Source organism: Heterodontus francisci, chromosome 20, assembly GCF_036365525.1.
Source record: "Heterodontus francisci isolate sHetFra1 chromosome 20, sHetFra1.hap1, whole genome shotgun sequence".
Classification (NCBI taxonomy): domain Eukaryota; kingdom Metazoa; phylum Chordata; class Chondrichthyes; order Heterodontiformes; family Heterodontidae; genus Heterodontus; species Heterodontus francisci.
The window spans coordinates 31,899,670-31,923,450 of NC_090390.1; the positions used below are offsets into that span (position 1 = coordinate 31,899,670).

The 23,781-nt window shown below is 44.4% G+C and overlaps 1 protein-coding gene across 1 annotated transcript in view; it reads left to right on the plus strand.

The window, feature by feature from the left end:
• Positions 1-22,823, plus strand: part of papss2b (3'-phosphoadenosine 5'-phosphosulfate synthase 2b) — an 88,169-nt gene extending 65,346 nt beyond the window's left edge. The window contains exons 8-12 of the mRNA XM_068052518.1: positions 3,015-3,220; positions 5,341-5,476; positions 10,475-10,743; positions 17,049-17,278; positions 20,642-22,823. Coding sequence (XP_067908619.1) covers positions 3,015-3,220; positions 5,341-5,476; positions 10,475-10,743; positions 17,049-17,278; positions 20,642-20,783 — 983 coding nt within the window. The 3' untranslated portion in view covers positions 20,784-22,823. The remainder of the gene's footprint in view (positions 1-3,014; positions 3,221-5,340; positions 5,477-10,474; positions 10,744-17,048; positions 17,279-20,641) is intronic.
• Positions 22,824-23,781: the final 958 nt, after the last annotated feature.

Sequence of the window (23,781 nt, forward strand, 5' to 3'; positions counted from 1 at the left end):
AGCTGGTTAATACCTTCACCATTTTCCTCCATATTGTGCAGCTAAAAGATGTACTATGACAAAAGAGAAGGTTGGGTGGGAAAGAAGGATCAGGGCAAGGAATAAAATAACTTAAATTGCACAAAATTGTGTTTGCAACATTATTTGCTGTGCAAGTGTATCTTTAATATATACTTCAGCAAGTTGAACACAGTGGGCTGGATTTTGTGCTGGAGGCAGGGCTCCCAGCACCAGGCTAAAAAGACACGTGAAACCCCGCTCTACCTTTTCATGCCCCCCCAGCCTCCCACCTTCCCCACCCTGGAGCCATCCTCTGGTCCTTTTGATTCAAAGTTTTAGGAGGCGGGATCCCGAACCTTTAAAAACTTGAAAGGGACGGGGATGCCACCTCCAAGAGCTGCCGGTCAAACAGAGAGCAGGTAGCTCAGCCGTATCGGCAGCGCCACCAGGAGTAGTGGCCAGTGTCAGTACTGCAGAGGCCTGGGACCCAGGCACAGCAGTGGAACCCCGGAACAGAGGTAGCTGAGTGAGGGTCACCGGAGCCAGTCCGGAAGGCGCCAGCCAAAGCTGGGTGGGGGGGGTGGTCATTCAGTCCAGGAGAAGGGCTGGTCCCATGGGGTAAAGTAGTTTCTGGTACGGGTCCTCCATGGGCCACAAATTGCCCACGGAGGAGGGAGCCCCTCTCCCCACACCGCCCAAGCCCGCAGAGAGGGAGCCTCGTTTTACAAGGCATCCTTCACATGCACTTAAGGCCACTTAAGGGTCTCAATTGGCCTTTGGGGGGGACGGCTGTCGTCGACCTATCCCGCCTCCGAGAAGATCACTGGGTGACAGGGAGGCGATGGGCCCTCTGCCCCGTCGCTCCCCCTCCCACCACCCGTCGCGATATTCCATGCACCCAACGCCCCCCCCACAACATCCGATCCTGCCTCTGGATGCCCGTAAAATCCTGGCCAGTGAGTTTTTTTGATCTGGAATGCACTACCTGAAAGAGTGATGGAAAGAGCTTCAGGAGTTACATTAATTTATAAAAGGAAGTTGGATAAATAGATATTTAATATCCAGTCGAGCCCCCGTGACGTTATTGGAAAATGATTTGCATATCTAAGTAAGGACCCCCACAGCCGTCCTGTGGGTATCTCTGCTCGACTGCTCAAAAGAGCAGGTTAAAATCGCAGCCAGGTTGAGGTGCCCAACAGATTCCTACCCGCACAACTCCCGGCAGAGTTAAAATCTGGGCTACCATGGCTAACAGTGAATTCCAACCTTGCATTATAACAATTGTAACAGAAGACAGCCAGGTAATATGCATCCCCAATGAATCAATAGTAAATGATAAGTCAGTTGCTCTGTGGAGTTTAACTTTATGTACCTGACTCTTGGGCATAGAGGGTGAAGTTATGAGGAGAGGTTACACAACTTGGCTTATATTTCCTGGAGTATCGAAGAATGAGAAGTAGATCTGATCAGAGTGTTTAAAATGTTAAAATTATTTGATAGGGTACATAGAGAGAAACTATTTCCTCTGGTGGGGTATCAAGAACACGGGGGCATAATCTTAAAATTAGACCAAGGCCATTTTGGAGGGAAATTGGGAAGTAAAGGCCTGCTACCGAACGACAACATGTGCCGGGCTCGGGTCGGGTGGGGTCGCTCTTCCAGGTCCGGCTTTCGGCTCGGGTTGGGTCAGGCCGGGTCTGGGTCAGGCCGGGTCTGGGTTGGACACACACACTATTAATTGGACTTGAAAGGTAGGTTAAAAAGATGAAGATTAGAGCCACAAAGTCAGTGATTGTTTGGTCACGAGTTAAACAGAAACCCATGGAGTTGTGCCCAGGCAGGTTGTGCCACATTGTAACAGTATCTGTATTGCTTAAAATAAACACTGCAATTGTCCGAAGGTTTAGAAAATATCATTATACATTACCTAGACTCCTGCTTTACAGGTTGAAATACTTGCTGCAAGTTTATCCAGTGAGCAGCTGAGATGCAGAAACCAGGAAGGTCCTGAGTGATTAATTATTATAAAATATACAGTATTTATATAAAAAAATATAAAATGATCACCGTCAGGACTCTAGTCTAGTACTGTACTATATGTGTGTAGACTAGAGTCCTGACAGTGATTATTTTATATTTTTTTATATAAATACGGTATATTTTATAATAATTAATCGCTCAGGACCTTCCTGGTTTCTGCATCTCAGCTGCTCACTGGATAAACTTGCAGCAAATATTTCAACCTGTAATGCAGGAATCTAGGTAATGTATAATGATATTTTCTGAACCTTCAGACAATTGCAGTGTTTATTTAAGCAATACTGGTACAATGTGGCACAACCTGTCTGGGCACAACTCCATGGGTTTCTGTTTAACTCGTGACCAAACATTCACTGACTTTGTGGCTCCAATCTCATCTTTTTAAACAAACTTTCAAGTCTAATTACAGTTTTTGTTGCTTATCTGCACAAACTGAAGAAGTGAAAAACGGATTCGGAATCGAAAGGCAGGTAAAGTGAACATTCCGGTGGTTGGCTCGGGCTCGGGTCGGGTCGGGCTCAGGTTGGGCTCGGGTCGGATTGGGCGCGGGAAAAATTGAAGGACTCGGGCCTGGTCGGACTCGGGCCCAATGTTGATCTGTCGGGTTGGGGTCGTGTTTTTTTCCTGACTTGAGCAGGCCTTTATTGGGAAGTGCTTTTTCACTCAGAGTAGTATATATCTGGAATTACGCCCCCAAAAGGCAGTCGATCCTAGGCATTAACTGGAGCTTTTAAGACTGAGATTGTAAGATTTTTGTTTTAAAGGTATCAAGGGGTATGGAGTAAAGATGGGTAAATAAAGTTGAGATACAGATCAGCCAGAATCTAATTGAATGGCAAATCAGACTCAAGGGGCTGAATAGCCTAATTGTATTCCTATATAAATACTCTCTTGATAGTAATAGCTGCTATTTTGATGTGTTCTTTTTAGTAAATGATTCTGTTCTGTAGGGTAATTGAGCTTGTTGTCCATAGGTGGAGTCATCAATCTAACTATTCCAATCGTCCTGCCGGTAAGCACGGAAGACAAAGAACGTTTGGGTTGCTGTTCAGCCTTTGCCCTCGTGTACGCGGGTCGTAGAGTGGCCATACTTCAAAACCCAGAATTTTATCTGCATAGGAAAGAGGAACGCTGTGCACGACAGTGGGGAACAACCTGTGAAAAGCATCCCTACATTAAGGTACGTGGACACCTGTGACTGTCTGCCCCATTGAACAAATCCCAGCACTCGCTCCTTGAGTTACTTCGTCTGTACCTCATTTGTTTCGTGGGGGTTAGCAAGCCGGTGATGCCTAACTTCACATTGACCTCCAAACTCTAACCTCACACTGACCCCACCTTTACACTGAACCTTAACTTTGGACAATGGAGGGAAGGCCCACAGCATCTTTAACACAGTAAACTATCCCAAGGCATATTTGTAAAAATTTGATACCAAGCCACATAAGGAGATATTAGGGCAGATGGCCAGAAGCGTGGTCAAATAAGTTTTAAGGAGCATCTTACAGGAGAAGAGGGACTTAGAGAAATACAGATAGTTATTGAGGGATTTCCAGAGCTTAGGGCCTAGGCAGCTGAAGGCATGGCCGCCATTAGTGGAGTGACTGGAATCGGGGATGCTCAAGAGGGCAGAATTGGAGGAGCACAAAGATCTTGTAGGATTGTGAGACTGGAGGAGGTCACAGAGATAGGGAGGAGTGAGACCGTGGATGATTTGAAAGCAAGGAAGCGTATTTTAAAATCAAGGTGTTGATTAATTGGGAGCCAATGTAGGTCAGCGAATACAGGGGTGATGCGTAAAGGGGCTTGGTGTGAGTTAGGATATGGGCAGCAGACTTTTGAATGACTTCACAATTATATAGGGTGGAAGATGAGAGGTCAATCATGAGACATTGGAATAGTTGGGCCCAGAGGTGACAAAGACATGGATGAGGGTTCAGTAGCATAAGAGCCAAGGCAGGGGCTAGGAAGTCGGGCAGTGTTATGGAGGTGGAAATATGCAGACTTAGCGATGGTGCGAATATGTAGTCAGAAGCTCATCTCGGGATTAAGTATGACATTGACATTGCGAACAGTCTGGTTCAGAGTCAGACAGTTGCTAAGGAGAGGGATGGAGTCAGTGGCCAATGAACATTACAGTGAGCCCTAACTTTACACTGACCCCTAACTTCACTCTGACCTCTAACTTCATAGTGATCCCCTCACCTCAAGCTGAGCCCTATCTTCACACTGCCCACCTCTGGTAACAGCACTGAGCCAGGAGCCTTGTTTAGAGCTCTGAACTAATTTGAATTCCAAGATATAGGAATGTCATATATCGGTTAGTGTTTTTCTTCAAGCTGCTGCTTTCATTTGGCTCTGTATGATTAACATATATTACTTGAAAACTAGATAAAGGACTGAAACCACCAATAATGTGGGCAGCCTGAATCGGTGTGAGTTGTGCGAATCAAGAAAGTTTAACGCCTTAGAGTGCAGAGTGTGTTACAGGAAGTACTTACTATGCTTCAAGACTTGCACAGTCTCCTTCAGCCCTGCTCACTTACATGGCAAGTTATAGCTGACTGTTTTTGATATCAATATTAAAAAAATGCTTTTGGAGATTTCGTAATGGGAAATTCCAGCCTCAACTTTAGGTCTGCAAACTCTCCTGGGATTGTCTTGGAGTCTCCAGGAATGAAAGATCAACCATCTGGACACAGCTGCAAGTAACCCAGTAGAAAAAGCATAGGGGCGTTAAAGAAATGGTGTGGTTTTTCTTTGAACACTTTTGTTTATTTACTTTAATTATATTGGAGATGGAAAAAAACGCTGTTTGACAGGGCAGGGTGCTTCAAAGTGGGAAGTCATGTATGAAACCAGAGTTGGTATCTCTACTGCACCTACACTGCTCCAAAATGACTGCCAGGAGATGCCGCAGGATCTCATTTGTGGAAGGTTCTGGCCCTCTCTTTGATGCTCCCTACAGAGACACACCTAAGATTGGGGTCTCACCAACCCATGGCGCAGCACTCCCTGACAACACAGGTCAGCACTTTAATGAGCTGTGCCACTGCATCACTTCTGACTGGCTGAACATCCCAATGATCTTAAGGTAGGCACTGGTGTAGCCAGGGAATCACTGAGTCTGGCTGATGGTGCTGTTTGCACCTGTATTTGCAGGAGCAAAGTTCATCAGCAAGAAGACCAGATCTAAAGTGTTGTGTTTTATAGGTAAGCACAAAAGTGATTAGCTTTGGGTGGTGAGATCTTTAAAATATAGCCCATTTACAAATGCTGCTTTACAAATGACTGTTTCAGATGGTGATGGAAAGTGGAGACTGGCTTGTTGGAGGTGATCTTCAGGTACTGGAGAGGATTCAGTGGAACGATGGCCTGGATCAGTATCGCCTAACTCCCCAGGAACTCAAGCAGAAGTTTAAGGACATGAACGCTGGTATAATTTCTCTACTACTACTAAATTCCCACCCCTTAGCTCAGCATCGACAATGGTGCTGAATGAATTCATTCCATTGTTGTCTGTTCTGAACCAGCCTGGCTGCTACATTCACCTCCATTCCTTTCTGTGACAAATCATTCTTAACATTGTCCATCCATTTTTCCCTTGGTCTTCCTTGGCTTCTTGTTCCATCTGTCTCTTTATGCAGGGCCGTGAAAGGTACCCTAGCTGTTCCCATTCTTGAAAGGCACCCAAACCATTGCAGTCACCTTTCTTGGATCTTCTGTAAAAGTGTAGTTTCTTGTCCATGCCATGCTCTTTTAAAAGCATTCTTAATTTCTCAAGTACTAATCATTCAACAATAACATATCATGCTGTGGTAGCTCATGGATTTCAGAGCAACACTGAAGTCTGACTGAAAATTATACTTGCAGATTATTAATGTGCACTTTGGGAGAGAGGTTTTAAAATGATTTTGATAGTCAGTGATGAGGATTCATCAATTCAAAATTGGTTTAAAGAAAGTGAGTAGGGAAATTTCTTTATGCAGATGGTTGTTGGAGCACGGAATGCTTTGTCATTGCACCTATTAAGGGAAAAGTGGCTAAATATTTGAAACATTGGAAGATACTAAACTATGGCGAGGGAGCAAGGCAACGTGATCAGTTTTGAATTGCTCTAGGAAAGGGCCTGTACAGACACAATGGGCCGAATGTCTCCCTGTGCTGCAAACCGCTATGCTTCTATGATAGGGTCTTTGCTTCTAGCTATAACTTGCAACTTACTGTTGTGATAAGATGTTTGAATGAATGTTTAGAAGCCACCTTAAAAGTAGAAAGGCTGCACTTTTGTATAAACTAAACAGTAGAATTTACACAACCATTTAACCCCCAGGGTTGTCCAACAAAACAGCCCGCGGGCCAGAATCCGGCCCGCTGAAGGCTTGCATCAGGCCCATCAATCTGCTTGTGGCTTGGCTCCCCTGTATGTCAGGCAGAGGGGGTAGGTGGAACTTGACTCTGGCGGGTGGGGGGGTTCCCTGTTTGTGATTGATAATTCCCTATGGCTGACAGGGGCTGCCCGGGCAGCGTTAGAGCTGATTGGTGTAATGCAGTGCAGGCGCCCTGGAATCAGCAACCCCTGTTGCTTTCACACTGGAGGTTCCTGCCTCCAGTCACCCCAACTTAAATAAAACAAGCATGGTAAATAAAAGCAAAATACTGCGGATGCTGGAAATCTGAAATAAAATTTCAGGTCTGGCAGCATCTGTGGAGAGAGAAGCAGAGTTAACGTTTCAGGTCAGTGACCCTTCTTCAGAACTGGCAAATATTAGAAATGTGAAAGGTTATAAGCAAGTAAAGCGGGGGTGGAGCAAGAGATAACAAAGGAGAAGGTGCAGATAGGACAAGGTCACAGAGTAGCTGACCAGAAGGTCGTGGAGCAAAGGCAAACAATATGTTGATGGTGTGTTGATAGACAAAGCATTAGTACAGATAGGGTGTTAATGGTCTGAAAATTGAACAGCGGCAAGCACAAACATGAAAAAAAACGTGGGTAAGCAAACTGAACAAACTAAGATGAAATAAAATAAAATAAACACAAACATTTTTTTTTTAAATATATATAAAAAAAGAAAAAAGAAAAAAATAACTAAAAATAAAAGTAAAATGGGGGGCCCGTCAAGCTCTGAAATTATTGAACTCAGTGTTCAGGCCGACAGGCTGTAGTGTGCCTAATCGGTAAATGAGATGTTGTTCCTCGAACTTGCGTTGATGTTCACTGGAACACTGCAGCAATCCCAGGACAGAGATGTGAGCATTAGAGCAGGGGGGCGTGTTGAAATGGCCAGCGACAGGAAGTTCGGGGTCATGCTTTCGGACTGAGCGGAGGTGTTCTGCAAAGCGGTCACCCAGTCTGCGTTTGGTCTCCCCAATGTAGAGGAGACCACATTGTGAGCAGCGAATACAGTATACTACATTGAAAGAAGTACAAGTAAATCATTGCTTCACCTGAAAGGAGTGTTTGGGGCCAGGGATAGTGAGGAGAGAGGAGGTAAATGGGCAGGTATTACACCTCCTGCAATTGCAGGAGAAGGCACCATGGGACGGCGACGAGGTGGTGGGGGTAATGGAGGAGTGGACCAGGGTGTCACGGAGGGAACGATCCCTTCGGAATGCTGACAGGGGAAGGGAGGAGAAGATGCATTTGGTAGTGGCATCACGCTGGAGGTTGCGGAAATGGCGGATGATGATCCTTTGGATGTGGAGGCTGAAGGGGTGGAAAGTGAGGACAAGGGGAACCCTGTCACAGTTCTGGGAGGGAGGGGAAGGGGTGAGGGTAGAGGTGCGGGAAATGGGCCGGACACAGTTGAGGGCCCTGTCAACCACAGTGGGGGGGAAATCCTCGGTTGAGGAAAAAGGAAGACTTTTTTTTGTGTTTATTTTATTTTATTTAATCTTAGTTTGTTCAGTTTGCTTAACCACTGTTTTTTTCATGTTTGTACTTGCAGCTGTTCAATATTCAGTCTGTTAACACCCTATGTGTACTAATGCTTTGTCTTTCAACACACCATTAACATATTGTTTGCCTTTGCTCCATGACCTTCTGTTCAGCTATTCTGTGCCCTTGTCCTATCTACACTTCCTTTGTTATCTCTTGCCCCACCCCCACTTTACTTGCTTATAATCTTCCACATTTCTAATATTTGCCAGTTCTGAAGAAGGGTCACTGACCTGAAGCATGGTAAATAGCCAGTTATGGGAATGGCTGCTGCGGAGAGCACTGAGCGAGGAGAGGGAAACACTGAGTGGGGATTGGGGAACACGGTGTGGGGAATATGGAGCACAGAGTGAGGGAGACACAGAGAGTTGGGAGTGGGAGACAGAGAGAGGGACAAGAGAGTGAGAGAGACAGAGAGAGGGAGGTAGAGACAGAGAGGAAGGAAGAGAGAGACATGGAGAGGGGTAGAGAGACATAGAGAGGGGGAAGAGAGAGACTGGAGAAAGAGAGAGACAGAGAGGGGGGAAAGAGAGACAGGGAGGGGTGGAGAGAGAGGCAGAGAGAGAGAGAAACGGGGGGAGAGGGGGAGACAGACAGAGAGAGGGGAGACACAGACAGGGAGGTGAGAGAGACAGAGGGGAGAGAGAGACTGAGAAAGGGAGAAGAGAGACGAGGGGAGAGAGAGAAAAACGGGAGAGAGAGAGACAGAGAGGGGGGGGAGGGGAGAGACAGAGAGAGGGGGGAAGAGAGATACGGGAGAGAGAGAGAGGTACACAGAGAGGGGGAGAGAGAGAGACAGAGAGGGGGGAAATAGAGAGAGAGGGAGGAAAGAGATAGATGGAGAGAGAGGCAGAGAGAGGGGAGAGAGAGAGACAGACAGAGAGAGGGGAGAGACAGCCAGGGAGGAATAGAAAGACAGAGAGAGGGGAGAGAGAGACAGAGAAAAGGAGAAGAGAGATGAGGGAAGAGAGAGAGAGAGACGGGGGAGAGAGAGAGATGGGGGGGTGGGTGCAGAGAGAAACAAAGAGGGGGGGAAGATACGGGGGGAGAGAGAGACAGAGAGGAGAGGGGGAAAGGGAGAGAGACAGAGAGAGGAGGGAGAGAGGGGGAGAGAGACAGAGAGGGGCTGAGAGAGAGAGAGACAGAGAGACGTGAGAGAGAGACAGAGGAAGTGGTAGAGAGACGGAGAGAGGGAGAAAGAGATACAGAGGGGGGAGAGAGAAAGACAGAGGGGGAGAGAGAAACACAGAGAGGGGGAAGAGAGGGAGGGAAAGGAGGGAGAGACAGAGGAGGGAAGAGAGAGAGATGGAGAGGAGGAGAGAAAGGGGTGGGGAGAGAGCCTGAGAGGCTTGGTGTCATTTGTTTATGGCACAGAAGGAGGCCATTTGGCCCATTGAGTTCATGCCAGCTCTCCATGAGCTATGCAGTCAGTCCCACAACTCAGCTCGATCCCTGGAACCCTGCAAGTCTATTTCTCTCAGGTGGCCATCCAACTTTCTCTTGAAGTCATTGATCGTTTCCACTTCCACCACCCTTGTGGGCAGTGAGTTCGAGGTTATTAGGACCCGCTGTGTAAAAAAGTGCTTCCTCATATTCCCCCTGCATCTTTTGCCCAAAACTTTCAATATGTGTCCCCTAGTCCTAGACAGGGGAGAGGGAGGGGGTGAGAGAGATAGAGAGACAGAGCATGGAGAGAGCGGGGGGAGAGAGATCAAGATCTCTCAGATGGATATCTATCCAGAATACTGTGCATCACTACATCAAGTGTGCAGGCAGAGATTGACTACTTATGCAAACAAAAACAATGCCAGGTATGTCATTAAATCAGTTTTCAATATAGTGACGAGAAAGTAAGTCAATAAATTAGTCTTTTTATTTAAAGTTTCTTCACAAAAATGCACATTTGTTGTTTTTTTGATAATAGGATAAATATTTAATACCTTTATCTTTCTGAAATTTGCTCACTGGCCTGCTATTCAGGGCAAAAGTTGTAATGTGCCCCCCGCCCCACATTTGAAAAGGTTGGACAACCCTGATTTAACCACTTTGCCTGTATTTCTGTAGGTGTGTACAAATGCTGTGTTGTTGTTTTCACAGTAATGTCTTGGTGTAAATGTGCTCTGCCTCATAAGCATAGGACTGCAGATGTTGTTAGGTTTGTACCCTACGTTAATGCAGCTTGGTAGTGCAAGCAGTAGACCATTTGTTACCAACCCAAGTTTGTGAGATTGAAACTTGCCTCAACTTTCCAGCCCAACTGGGGATTCATTTGATTCAATTTGCATGAGAGTTTTAGTACTTTAAAGGCATTATATAAATTAATATTGTTGTTGTTGTTGTTATTGCTTTTAGAATGGAAAGAAAATAACTTTTCAATTGGAGAGGGCTGAATGCAATAAACTGTAATCAATTAGTCATGACAAAATTGTCTGCAGTAAAATAGCCAAAAAATGTTTCCTTGACAATCCAAAAGTGATCCTTTCTTGTCTGTTGCAGACGCCATTTTTGCATTCCAGCTCCGTAACCCTGTTCACAATGGCCATGCTCTACTGATGCAGGACACAAGACGTCGGCTTCTGGAGCGAGGCTACAAGCGGCCCGTGCTACTCCTGCACCCGCTCGGAGGCTGGACCAAAGATGATGATGTTCCACTGGACTGGCGCATGAAACAGCATGCAGCTGTTCTGGAAGATGGGGTGTTGGATCCGCAGTCAACCATTGTAGCCATCTTCCCATCACCCATGATGTATGCTGGGCCAACAGAGGTTAGTGAGAGATCAATGAAAGGGAGGAAACAGGCGAGCAAGTTAAGACTGCTCAGCTCCTGAGAGTGTCAGACAAACTTGGGCTGAATTTTAATAGCGGCGGTGAGCTTCAAAAAGTGCACAGTGCATGCGCGAGACATGCGCCGCAGAGCCTCTGTGATATTTCACGCAGCAGCTCATTAGCATGGAGATGCCATAGAGGGGGCGGGCGATCTGTGCCTGGCAATGGTGTCCAGTGCCACTGCGCAGACACCGGCGCTTTTTTTAAACGGCTTCAAGCCCTTCAGTTACATTTTTATTTTTAAAATCACAGAATGTTCAAAAATAAATAAAGACATTTTATTAACATTTTCAATCCCCTCTCCCACACCCCAATCACTAATCAATTCATTAATTTCCCTTTCCCCCCGAAAAAAACTTCTATTCCAATTCCGACCTCCGCCCCCCCAAACTTTATTAACTTTAACTCTCAACCCTTCCCACCGTCCCCCCCACCAATAAGAAGAGTTTTCCCCGCTCACCGCGCCCCCCCCCCCAAAAACTTCACTCCTCCCCCCCTCCCCACCAATGTTACACCTCGGATCCGAACGGAGATCCGAAGGCACTGGAGTTCCGGCCACAGGCCAGAATATCGACGTGGGATGGCCATCGTACAAGGTAAGTCATTATTCATTCATTATAATGTATTTAAATATTTAAATCAAGGAGGGGCCACCCCGAGGCCTCACTGCCGCCGCCAGTAAAACGGGGCGGGACCTTCCCGTCGTCCAGGCCTGTGGCGGGCCTCTTCCAGAAGTATTTTCTGCCCCCCCTCTAGACCCTCGATGTCGGGGGGCTTATAAAATTCAGCCCAAGACCATTTAGTGATTATGCACAGATATACTCATTGCCTGAATTTCCTTATTGCTTTCAGCATTTCTTCTGTGAAAAATCAAAGCCTTGTTTTTGTTTGGGCAGCAAAATGGGGTGGAGTCCGTTTCCATTAATTCTTTGGCTCAATATTGTCCCATTCCACAGCCACCCCCACCACAGAGTTTCCTAACATGAGTTGATCTTTCCCATGGTCCCAAGCCAGCTCATTAAATATATCGTAATGAGGGCTGGTATCATTTCTGCTCACAATGTACTGGGGTGAGTTTGAATGTGATAAATAAAGTGCAGCTACTATCAGGATCAACTGAGATAGGTGAAAATGAGGAAGCTGTGAGTGTGGAGAGTTTGAGTAGTAAATACTGTGGCTGGAAACAATTTTTCTTTTGGTTTTCAGCATATGAAGCCTTGAACCTACTTCTAACAATGTGAGGCCACTGTGAGATTTTGACCAACCTTCTAATGCATCCCACCTTAGCAAGGGTGGAGGAATAGCATTTCTGATGAGCATCTTCATGATAAGGCAGCTTTTAAGATGCACCCTACCAGATAGCCCACTCTGAGCAATATGTAGGGAACACATGCCCTTTGTATGCCTTAATGAAAAGATGTGTATTAAAAGAGTGTGTTCTTCTGGCCCACCTCCCATCTCCCACACTCCATAAACTTCAGCTCATCTAAAATTCTGCTGCTCAGACCCTAACCGACACCAAGTGCTGTTCACCCATCACCTCTGTTGCTCATTGCTCCAAATAGCTCCCGGTCCCCAAATTCCTCTGTTTGATAGCATTCCCGTGAAGCGCCATGTGATGTTTTACTATGTTAAAGGTGTTATATAAATGCAAGTTGCTGTTGTAGTTCACCAAAGAGGAAATAGGGTAGGCATCCTGCATGACGGCCCACACTACTCTCATCTGCCCACACTACTCTCTCTGTGGCTGTGAAAGTGACCACCACAGACACATTTTCTGCACAGGTTTATTTCAGGCAGCCAGAGGAGTCCTCAGTAGTATCAGTGAAGATGCTGCACGAGCATATATTCAGCCGATGACGGACCCACTTTTGCAGGAGATCTGGGGAATTCATTCACTTAGGCATCAACTACAGCACCAAGCTGGTTCTCCAATCAGACACTCTCAGCACAATGTGGCACTTGCAACAACAGCATTTATGATAGCATCTTTAACATAGGAAAATATCCCAAGGCGCTTCCAGGAGCACAATAAAAGAGTCAAAGAAAGTGAAATTGGGAGAGGTGATCAAAAGCTTGATCATATAGGTAAGTTTTTTAAAGAGGGTTTTAAAGGAGGGAGGAAGTGAATATATGGAGGTGTTGAGAGGCGACATTCCTGAGGTTAGGGCCGAAGCTGCTGAAGGCACAGCCACTTGTTATGGATGATGGGAATTAAAAATGTACAAGGGGCTAGAGTTGGAAGAACATAGAGTTCTCAGAGGGTTGGAGGGCTGAAGAGGTTACAAAGATAGGGAGGGGTGAGTCCATAATTTGAATTCAAGGCTGAGAATTTTTAAACTGAGGCATTGGGAGCCAATGTAGGTGGGTGAAAGGAACCAGACGCAAGTTAGGATACAGGCCAGTTTTGGATGAGTTCAGATTTATGGAGGATAGAAAATGGGCTGCTGGCCACAAGAGTATTGGAATAGTTGAGTCTAGAGGTAACTTGTCGGGAATGCTAATTGGAAAAACAAGGGCCTGCAGTCCCTCCATCCACCTAAATTGCTGGGCAGAAGATTAGAGGTTCACATCAGGAAAATCCAATTGGGAAACAGCCCTTACAGTCATAATTTAAATGGCATGCATTCCATAGTTTCAAACCATCACCTCATGCATTGTTAAGAATATCCAAAAGCTCACAGAACTTTACATCCTTTTAAATGCTCCAGTGACCATGAAGAATTTTAGTATTCACCAAAAGTGTAAAACCTGCAATTACAGTGACTGAAACTGTACTAGACTAATCCTGTTGGGGGAAGTGTGTTTTAGTGAATTTACAGCAGAAGCCTCTTAGTGGGTAATGAACCATGTTTCACCTTTTGATCTAAACAGAGAGCGAGAGAGTAGCACATATTTAAGCACTCAGAAACCAAAGTCACGGGCAGAATTTGAATTTTAAAAATTCTATAAAGGTTAGAATAATGAGATAATTTGTTTCGGACTCAATTACCCTGTCACACAGCAAGATATTCTTAGAGTTCAACTCAAACAATCAATCTTGCTAAACTGCTAGAACAGGCATTGATAACTTAATTAGATTTCATTATGTTCTGGATGTTGTTTGGCTGCAGTAGAACTTTTTGACCAGTTTTTTGCAGTGCACCCTAAAGGTGCTACAGATGGAGTCTGTATTAGTGAGATGCCGATTGTATTACATTGATTTTCAAGTGGCATATCTGTTATATTTTTTGGGTCTTTACTCCAGATATTTTGCTTGGAGTTCAGTGCTTCCTCTAAGCAAGCTTCACTCCCTCTGAACTAGAGCATGTGTTTACCTGCTCATTATCTAGGTAATTGAATTGAACTAGGAATTGAACTAAAAACTCTTGTTCCTGTATGCTGTCATGTTGGCTATATCACTGCCCTCACATCAGCTGTAAACTGCTTTGGGACATCCTGAAGTTGTGAAAGGCACTATATAAACGTAAGTAATGTCTTCTTTCTTTACCTTCAGATGATCTTCTCTGACTTTGAAAGGCAATAGAGGGAACAATTCATTGGATAATGCCTTAGACTATAAACTGCCAATCAGCTTTATTAAACTGTAAATGGATAAGTGAAGAGAAGCAGTGACATACTGAAGATTTACAGTACTTACAGGCTTAATTATCTGTTCTCTGAAGATACAATGTAACAGTCAGTTGCTCCCATTGCATTAAACTTCAGTGTGAACTGGACCATGCCCAAGGTCCCTGAATGTTAACTGTAATATGGTCATTTGTCTTGGTGGCCTAGTTATCTCTTTCACATAGCTTTGGATGAACTGCTCAATTTAAACAAGACTGGCTGAGAAATGTCTTTCTGAAAAAGGTGACTGGAACAGAGAAAATTTAAATATATAAGGTCAATTTCAACATTTGGTGCGAAGATGGTGATTAGATTGAAGAACACGCTGTTGTTGTTGCTGTAAAGTGCCATCCATTTAGAGGTCTGGGTCTCATATCCACTGATCCAGTGAGCTGCACACACCACACCATTCACCCCTTGGAGCTTAGGAGAGCAGGAAATTAGCTAGCTCCTATGGTGAAGCCAGCTGACACTCCAGACTTGAATGCTGGGGCGAGGAGATTGGGGGTGGGGAAGGGGGCACACCCTGGCCAACAACAAGCCAGAGTATTTTTGTGGGGCCAGGGGCAGCCTTCTGCCCCTCTTGGCCCCATAATACCAAAAGATTTTAAAGGGTTTGGGCCGCTTTTGAAAAATCTCCACTGGCCCCTTTATAGCCATTCAACATTGCTTCTAATAGGCAGAGCATATACAGCACACATTCGCCAATTGTATCTTAAAATTACATAAGACCCCAATTTGTATCAAAAATGGCCTTCTACCTAAAACAGTTGGATGCTCTGGCTACTCATTTAAAGACCGCTACCAAGGTGGCAGCAGCCCGAGTGCTTGCGGAAAGAGAATAGTAAATGACCTGATACCATTTTCAAGCCACTACCACTCTGTTTACCATAGGTGTTACAATTAAAATCGGCCCCTTAACCGAAAGCTAACAAAAGAAGTGCAAATCAAACATATCTACAAATAAGACCACCAAGATGGCTGTATTTGAATTGAATATCTTGAACCCTCCCTTACAGAGACATAGGAATCATTTTATAAGTCCACAGTACTGATTGGTGGTATCAGAATTTTGCATTGTGGGAGGGTAAGGCCCTCTCCTGGTAGAGCAGACTCACAAACTTACCCTGTAAGTCCAAATTCTGGAGCGATGGTCGATTAAAACCAGCTGGGCCACTTCCTGTGTGAGACTGATTCTTAACCCCATATGTACTAAGACAAAATGAAACTCAATACCATGATACATTTTTGTTTAGAGATACAGCACTGAAACAGGCCCTTTGGCCCACCAAGTCTGTGCCAACCATCAACCACCCATTTATACTAATCCTACACTAATCCCATATTCCTACCACATCCCCACAATTCCCCTACCTAAACTAGGGGCAATTTACAATGGCCAATTTACCTATCAACCTGCAAGTCTTTGGCTGTGGGAGGAAACCAGAGCGCCCAGTGAAAACCCACACGGTCACAGGGAGAACTTGCAAACTCCGCACAGGCAGTATCCAGAATTGAACCCGGGTCACTGGAGCTATGAGGCTGCGGTGCTAACCACTGCGCCACAGTGCCGCCCATGTGATAGATAATAATGCTTCATTTTTTTCACATCTACTACAACTCCAGTGCCCTGCTGTCATATATGAACAGTGAATTAATTGTATAGAATCTTTTCTCATTGATTTACTGGGCTTACTACAGTTTGTCAGTTCTGTGCTGCATTAGCTGCTTTCCCATGTTGGGAGAAGGGGCAGGAGGGATGAAGCACTAACAGTGTGCCTCAGTGTCCATGGTCTGATGTGAAAGAAAAAACAATCAATCAGTGTCCCTGCTCCTGATCATCTCCAGTGGTCTGGTCTCTCATTATAAAGCCTATCTGATGTTCCTCTCCATTGGCCTTGGGCAGGACATATGTTAGACAGCTATTCTGCTGCTACCCATTTTGTGGCAACACTAAAGTTGAATTTTACCTACTGTGTATTTTCCACCAGGATTGTCTCACTTCACCTCCATAATATACACTAGTAAACACGTTTTTCACTGCACTTCCAGTGAAGGTATGGCACAGAGTGGGAGAAGCCCTAAGAAAATTCCTGGTTTAGGTGGGAATAGTACTTGGTTTAGCACTGGTCTTTAGCAGTCTGCCAGCACTCACCATCCAGACCCACACATAAAGGAAGAAGAAGAAGAATGGTGCCAGTTCTGCTTCCATTGCTGCCAACACTCAGTTTGCCCGATATACTGCGTATATACTGGGGTATACTGCGTGCCAGAACCAGATCCCTGGTGGAAGTGAGGCCCACGGGTGCTGCTTTCCTGGAAGACCAGTTGCCATTGGGAAAGTGGCAACATTAAATTGTTTCAGCTCCAATGAGACAGGTTTCCACCGCTTCCCCTGTGTGAACAATTCTGACCTTGGGATTTACAACAGGGTGAGGGGCACAGCAAACTGGTGATGGTGGAGAAGGAGTCCTGGAAATTCAGGCTCTTGTTCTTTGCTTTAAATACATGGAAATCATAGCACTAATGCCGGTCATTTGTTTGGTTAGCCAATTGCCACTGGGATCTATTGAGAACTCCTGTCCGCCAGCAGCATGTACTTCATTTATTTGATAGCAATGCTGTTTATTTGCAGGTTCAGTGGCACTGCAGGTGCCGAATGATTGCTGGAGCCAATTTCTACATAGTCGGCCGTGATCCTGCTGGCATGCCTCATCCTGCGACCAAGAAAGATCTGTACGAGCCAACACATGGAGGGAAGGTACTGAGCATGGCACCAGGTCTAACTTCTGTGGAGATCATACCCTTCAGAGTTGCTGCATACAATAAGGATAAGAAGTGCATGGACTTCTATGACCCAGAAAGGTGAGAAGTTACAGGAACTAAGGTTTCAAGTCTGACTTATGAATCAAATCTAAGGAACTGTGACAGTTCAGTCTTTAGTACCATGCATTGTAATTGAATCCCTTTTTGCTTTCCAACCAGTCATGGTCAATCTGTTTCTCAAGAGCCCCTGTCACTGCTTGGGAACTGTTTAGCTAGTGCTCAGACAGCCCTCTAAAAGAAGATAAAGCAATCACAAACATGCCATTTGCGACCCAATGATAAAGCAGTAATACTATAGCAGCAAACAACCTTGAATATCTTGCTCTTCTGGATGTACGGTGCTTTGTTTCGTCCAAATAAGTAGGAGCATAGAAAGAGACATTCACAATTCCCAGCCATTGTAACATGTGTGCTCCATGTCTGACAAATGCGGGATTTGGATCTGTAACTGATGCTGTCGGAAGGGATCCTAACTGTACCCAAAATTCTTAGTTGTAACAATGAACCTTTACTGAGGTGGGTTCCTCTCAATCATGGTATGATATATTGCCACTTCAAAGTTGTCAATTCTAAGGACAATGATTGAACTCACAATTTCAGGAACCACACAACAGATTCAACCTATGGGATTATTAGGTTTCACAAGGTCATTCAGTAAAACATTTCCTGGAATTTGATGATTGCGCCACCCACCATTATCAATTCTTACAGATGACCAAGCACAGATAATTCAGTGTTGAATATGCCAGTACATTGCATGAGAGACAGATACAAGACTCTAACGTTACAGTATTCCTGACCTGGAAGCATCAAATTACACATTATTTCCCCATTTTATGATAACGCCAGAGGATACTGGTACCACACCTATACTGGTTTGGTGCAGATATAAACCTGCAATTTTGCAAAATAAAGCTACCTTTTATACCACTCTTTAGATCCTCGTGCACAAAAATGCAGGCAGCATAATTTCTGGCCTCTAGAAAGAAAGAAAGAATTTGCATTATTATAGCAGAGTTCATGACCTCAGGACGAACCAAAGCGCTTTACAGCCAATGAAATTAAGTGTAGTCCGATAAGAAATGCAGCAGCTAATTTGCTCATAGCAAGCTCCTACAAACAGCAAAGTGGTTATCATAAAATAATCTGTTTTTGTGATGCTGTTTGAGGGATAAATATTGGCCAGGATCCTGGAGAGAACAGCCTTGAACTTCTTCAAAATGGTGCCATGGGATCCTTTATGTCCACTTGAGAGGGCAGACAGGGCCTTAGTTTAACATCTCATCCAAAAGACGGTGGGCTGGATTATACCAGCCCTCTTGCCTAGGGCTGGGAGGTGGGAAGCCTCATAAAATGGTGGCAGAAGGCATCAGGAGGGGAGCCTGACATCTTCCCGCCTCCACAGGATATTCCAGTGGTGGGAACCTCAGCGGCGCATCTGCCCATTGATTGGCGACAGGTGGCCAATTAAGCCAATTAATCAGCCAGTTATTGGCCAGTTCTTACCCCCGGTGCTTTACCAGCATTGGGAGGGGCCGCCACAGCATGGGAAGACCTTGGCAGTCTCCCAGTGGGCTCCCGGTGGTGGTGGGGGCCCTCCTTTATGACTTATTTAAAGGCTCACAGAGGGACCCCCCAGCGAAAGTGGCCGCCCCCACAACTACAGTGCCACCACTGGAGGGTGTACTCTCTTCCCTCCCCCCCCCACCCCCCAACCCCCGCCGATTGAGAGGGCCTACCTGCCTGACCCCAGCACAGTAAGAAAAAAAAGCATGGAGATGTCCTCTCCTTCCTGCAGCCTCAGCAATGGCCATCTCAATTGGTGGGACTGTCGAGGCCGCTAACCTGCCAGCCCTCTAATTGGGCTGGCCGCTCTGGGAGGCAGATCGCTTGCCTCAATTGTCCAGCAGTCCCAGCAGCAGCCTCTTAATTGACTAATGGCGGTAAAATGCAGCCTAGGGTCCCACAATGACCCGCGGGGGGGGGGGGGGTCTGGTCCCACTTTCAGTCCCAGCAGCGGGACTACTTACTTTTTGAAAAATTACGCCCAGCATCTCCAACAGTGCAACTCTCCCTCAGTACTGCACTGGAGTGCCAAAACCTAGCTTTTGTGTTCATGTCTCTGGAGTGGGGTTCAAACCAATACCTTCAGCCTCAGAGGTGAGAGTGCTATTCACTGAGCCACAGTTGAAACCTAAATCACACCGCCAATATCCCTCAGTGCATATGTTAGGAGGTACATAAAAATAGCTCAGGATGAGTTACCTCCCTCTGTCCCCCTGGGGAAAACATTTAACTTCTCTGCAGAGCTTCGACTGGCGTAACCAAGATTAAAGAAAGCAGAATTCCTGTGGCACTTTTTACATCCTCAGGAGATCGCAAAACATTCCACAGCTTAAGCGCAGTCCCTGCCATAAGATAAGCACAGCAAAGCCCCACCAATACATAATCTGTTTTAGTGGTGTTGGTTAAGGGACAAATGTGGACCAGGACACAATTCCCCTCCTCTTCTTTGAATAGTGCCGTGGGGCCGTTTAACATCCCAGCAGGTAGGGCCTCCGTTCAACATCTCAGCTGAAAGATGGCACCTCAGACAATGTGGCACTCAAATGTCAGCCTAGATTATGTGCTCAGAGAAAAAGTCTCTGGAGTAGGGCTGAAACCCACGGACCTCTGACTCAGAGGTAAGAGTGCTAGCACTGATCTAAGGCTGATATTTGCACTTAACAGCTTCCTCCCTAGCCAGTTCAGACGTGAATCCAATCTCAACCCAACCATCTCGCTGTATTATGTTATATCAAAGCTGCTTTATCGCCCAGGATCATAATTATTTTTAAAAACCCAAGTCATTTAATTTTGAGAACATTGAAAAGTCTTGTATTAAATGGTTGACTGCTCAGTTTGCTGACAATTCAGTACAAAAGTGGATAGAATCTATTGAGGTGAAATTCATCTTACACAATAGCGCATAAACAGGCAATAGCAGTTCACCAGCCCTTTTCTCACAAAGGAAAAGAACATCGGCGGAATGTAAAACAGGCTGGCAGTTCACTGCCGCCAGATCATTATCACAAGATCACTACTGTCAATTCACTGTCACCAGTTCATTATTGGAAATTCACTATTGCCAGATCACTACCGCCAGTTCACCATCGCCAGGTCACAATTGGAAGTTCACTATCACCAGATCACTATGGTCAGTTCACTATCACCAAGTCACTATTGCCAGTTCACTATTGCTAGTTCACCATCCCCAGTTCACTATTGCCAGATCACTATCGCCAGTTCATCTGAGAGAAATTTCACCCCATCAGTTTAACACGATTGTCGTATTTTTCCATTCATTGATGCCCAATTTTAAATGCAATGTTTACTAATATATCTCACGGCTGTTTATTTTAGACATCAAAGTTTTGAGTTCATCTCTGGCACTCGTATGAGACAGCTTGCTCGTGAAAATATAAATCCACCTGATGGCTTCATGGCTCCCAAGGCTTGGAGGGTGCTGACTGAATACTATTCTTCACTGGAAAAGAACAATTAAAGTTTTACTATACAAAGGGCGGTTTGTGGAGTGTGAAACAGCAGCTAGCTGTTCCCTTACTTGCAAATTTTCTTTTTTATATTCTCTTAATTCATGCAATTATTAAATCTCAATTTGATTTGATTTACACTTATTAACAATTGATTTCTAAATGACTGATGAAGACCTAGCTTGAAAAATAGGTTATTGTTCATTGAGATTGTTAAAATGCCTATTTATTCTTTCCTTAATGTTTTTAAATAAATATCAAGTTTTTTTGGTCCATTGCTGTAGCCATTAACTTCATATTTATATATAAAGTAAGAATCAAGTCTAAATGGGAACAATTTGAGATGTTTTAACATTATACGGAGTTTCTTCTTAAAATGGTTGAGTGCAACACTGTTTTAAGTGTTTCCTCTTGGTGGGTTGCACTACATGAAATTACCTCAAATGTTGACAAACTGCTGTGTGACGGGACTTATTTGCTGCAATCTACTTTTAAAGGGTCAGATCATTGCCGGGTCCCTTGTAACCTTGTATAGAATGTGAATAGTAAAATTTGTTACAAGTACAAGTCACTTTTTTTCCCTGACATCCTTTACAAATACTATACATACTAGGCAGAATTTTATCTTTTCCATCTTTATTACAGTTAGGCACTGAGATGCTTTGAAATCATTTTATATTTGTGTTTTAGCAAGGGCTCAAGATTTGATGGGTTGCTAATTACACATTAGAATTCTGGATACGATGAAAGAGAATTTGTTCTGGGCATTGTTTTTGATAATTGTGCTCATGATCTGCTCTCTTACAATTGTAAATAATTGTCTTACTTTTAATAACTCGTGTCCCATGCTCCACTTGTTAAATGTTGACTTTTGTAACTTGCTGAGCAGGTAAAGGAACAGAGACAAAAGCAAATCAGACAAACCACAGGCACCAGGAAGAACATGCCTTTAAATGATAATTGTTCCAGTCAACACAGAATCGCTAAAAAATTTGCATCCCCAAACAACTTTGATTTTAATTTTTAACAGGAGGCTGGTGCACTTTCTTCTCAGGAGTGTCTCCGTCTAACCCTTCCTGTTGGTGCTATCTTCTAATGTTGCCACACTGAATAAAGACACAGTGTTGTAATTAAAGTAACATTTAAAATCATGTTTGTCATGGAGGAGGGAGGGATGTTGTTTTTGCTCCCCAGTGTAGCTTCAAAACCTTGCATTCTGTTTACACTGGGAAGTGTCAGATAAAATCCAAATCAGAACATCAGAGCGTCCATACTTTAGCTTTCATTGGCCTCAACTGGGACGTTCAGTCCATTATGCCTAACTAAGAAGTTTACAATTCAGGTCCCGGGGTAGTCATCATTTCTGCTCACTCTCCTCAGTTGGGTGTGTTTGATTTCTCATCAGCCAAATCTTAGGCAACTGGGAAAGTAAAAACTGGACATTTCAATTCATTCTCCTTTAAAAGTGCCTCTTGTTGGTGGATTACAGAGCACCATGGACACTAGATTTGGGCAGGTCCACAAATGATTATGTCATTTTTGGCCAGGAGAGGAAGCAAATATGGATGGGGCACCCCTGGTAAGAAATCAAGGAAGAATATGAGAACGGGAGGATGAACTGAGTTATTTACGTGAAGTTTCTAGCACTGACAGCATCACCTGGCCCATACAAAAATCAGAACTAAATGAAGAAACTTTTCAATTTAAGTTTCAGATGAGTAACCTTTAAATAAACAATGTGGTACAGTTCAAATGGTGTTTGAGAGGTTTTAAATTTACTTTCAATATGAATAATGGCTACAGCAAAATTCAGAACAGTTAATGCAGCAGGAGGTATATTTAGTTTCTGGAGAATACTGCTTAAGCTTTAATTGACTATCCATTCGTGCCTTAATGACCAGAAATATATATTTATTATTTAGATAAGGAATGACTTTTACATTGTGCCTTAATCAATAAAAGCCTTCAATGCCTTTCATATACATGGTATAGCTAAATCTTCATATTAATATAAGCTTGTACTGTTTATATGAATAAATATTCATTCATTAGCATTTGTTCATGCACCGCGTTGTCATTTAGTATGCACTGCTCATTGCTACTGTTATTTATTTAGTGCCCCAGTGTGAGTCCAATCTGCTATGCTTCATCAACATAGACACCACAAGTGATTGGACATGACTTCCCTTTTCAATCTTTTTATTTCAGTAAGTTGCCCCAATGAATAAGTAATTCCATCTGCATTTTATATAAAACAGAAACAACCAACTGAAAGTGTAAAATAAAAGAGAAAATGGTGCAAGTACACAGCACATCCATCAGCATCTGAAATGTGAATGCCAAGACAAGAGGAAGGATAATTGCATTTAGATAGCAACTTACCACATCCTCAGCAGGTCCTGAAGTGCTCATGACTAACAAATGTCTGTGACTGTTAGTGGGTAGACAAGTGAGTCAGGTAGATGGCCTTCAATGGAACTCTTCAGAATTAGGTTATTTTTGTCTTCACAGCTTTTGAGAGAACTGCTGCATATTTCCATAAAATTCTATTTTTTTAATTCAGATTCTGAGCATTTAGTGTTCTTTTTGATTTTTTAAAATTAATTCATGGGATGTGGGCATCACTGGCTAGGCCAGCATTTATCCCTAATTGCCCTTGAGAAGGTGGTGGTGAGCTGCCTTCTTGAACCGCTGCAGTCCATGTGAGGTAGGTATACCCACAGTGCTGTTAGGAAGGGAGTTCCAGGATTATGACCCAGTGACAGACAGTGAATGAATGGCGATATAGTTCCAGGTCTGGATGGTATGTGACTTAGAGGGGAACTCGCAGGTGGTGGTGTTCCCATGCATCTGCTGTCCTTGTCCTTCTAGTTGGTAGAGGTCACAGGGTGGCAGGTGCGGCCTAAGGAGCCTTGGTGCTTTGCTGCAGTTCATCTTGTAAATGGAACACACTGCTGCCACTGTGCATTGGTGGTGGAGGGAGTGAATGTTTGTAGATGGGGTGCCAAT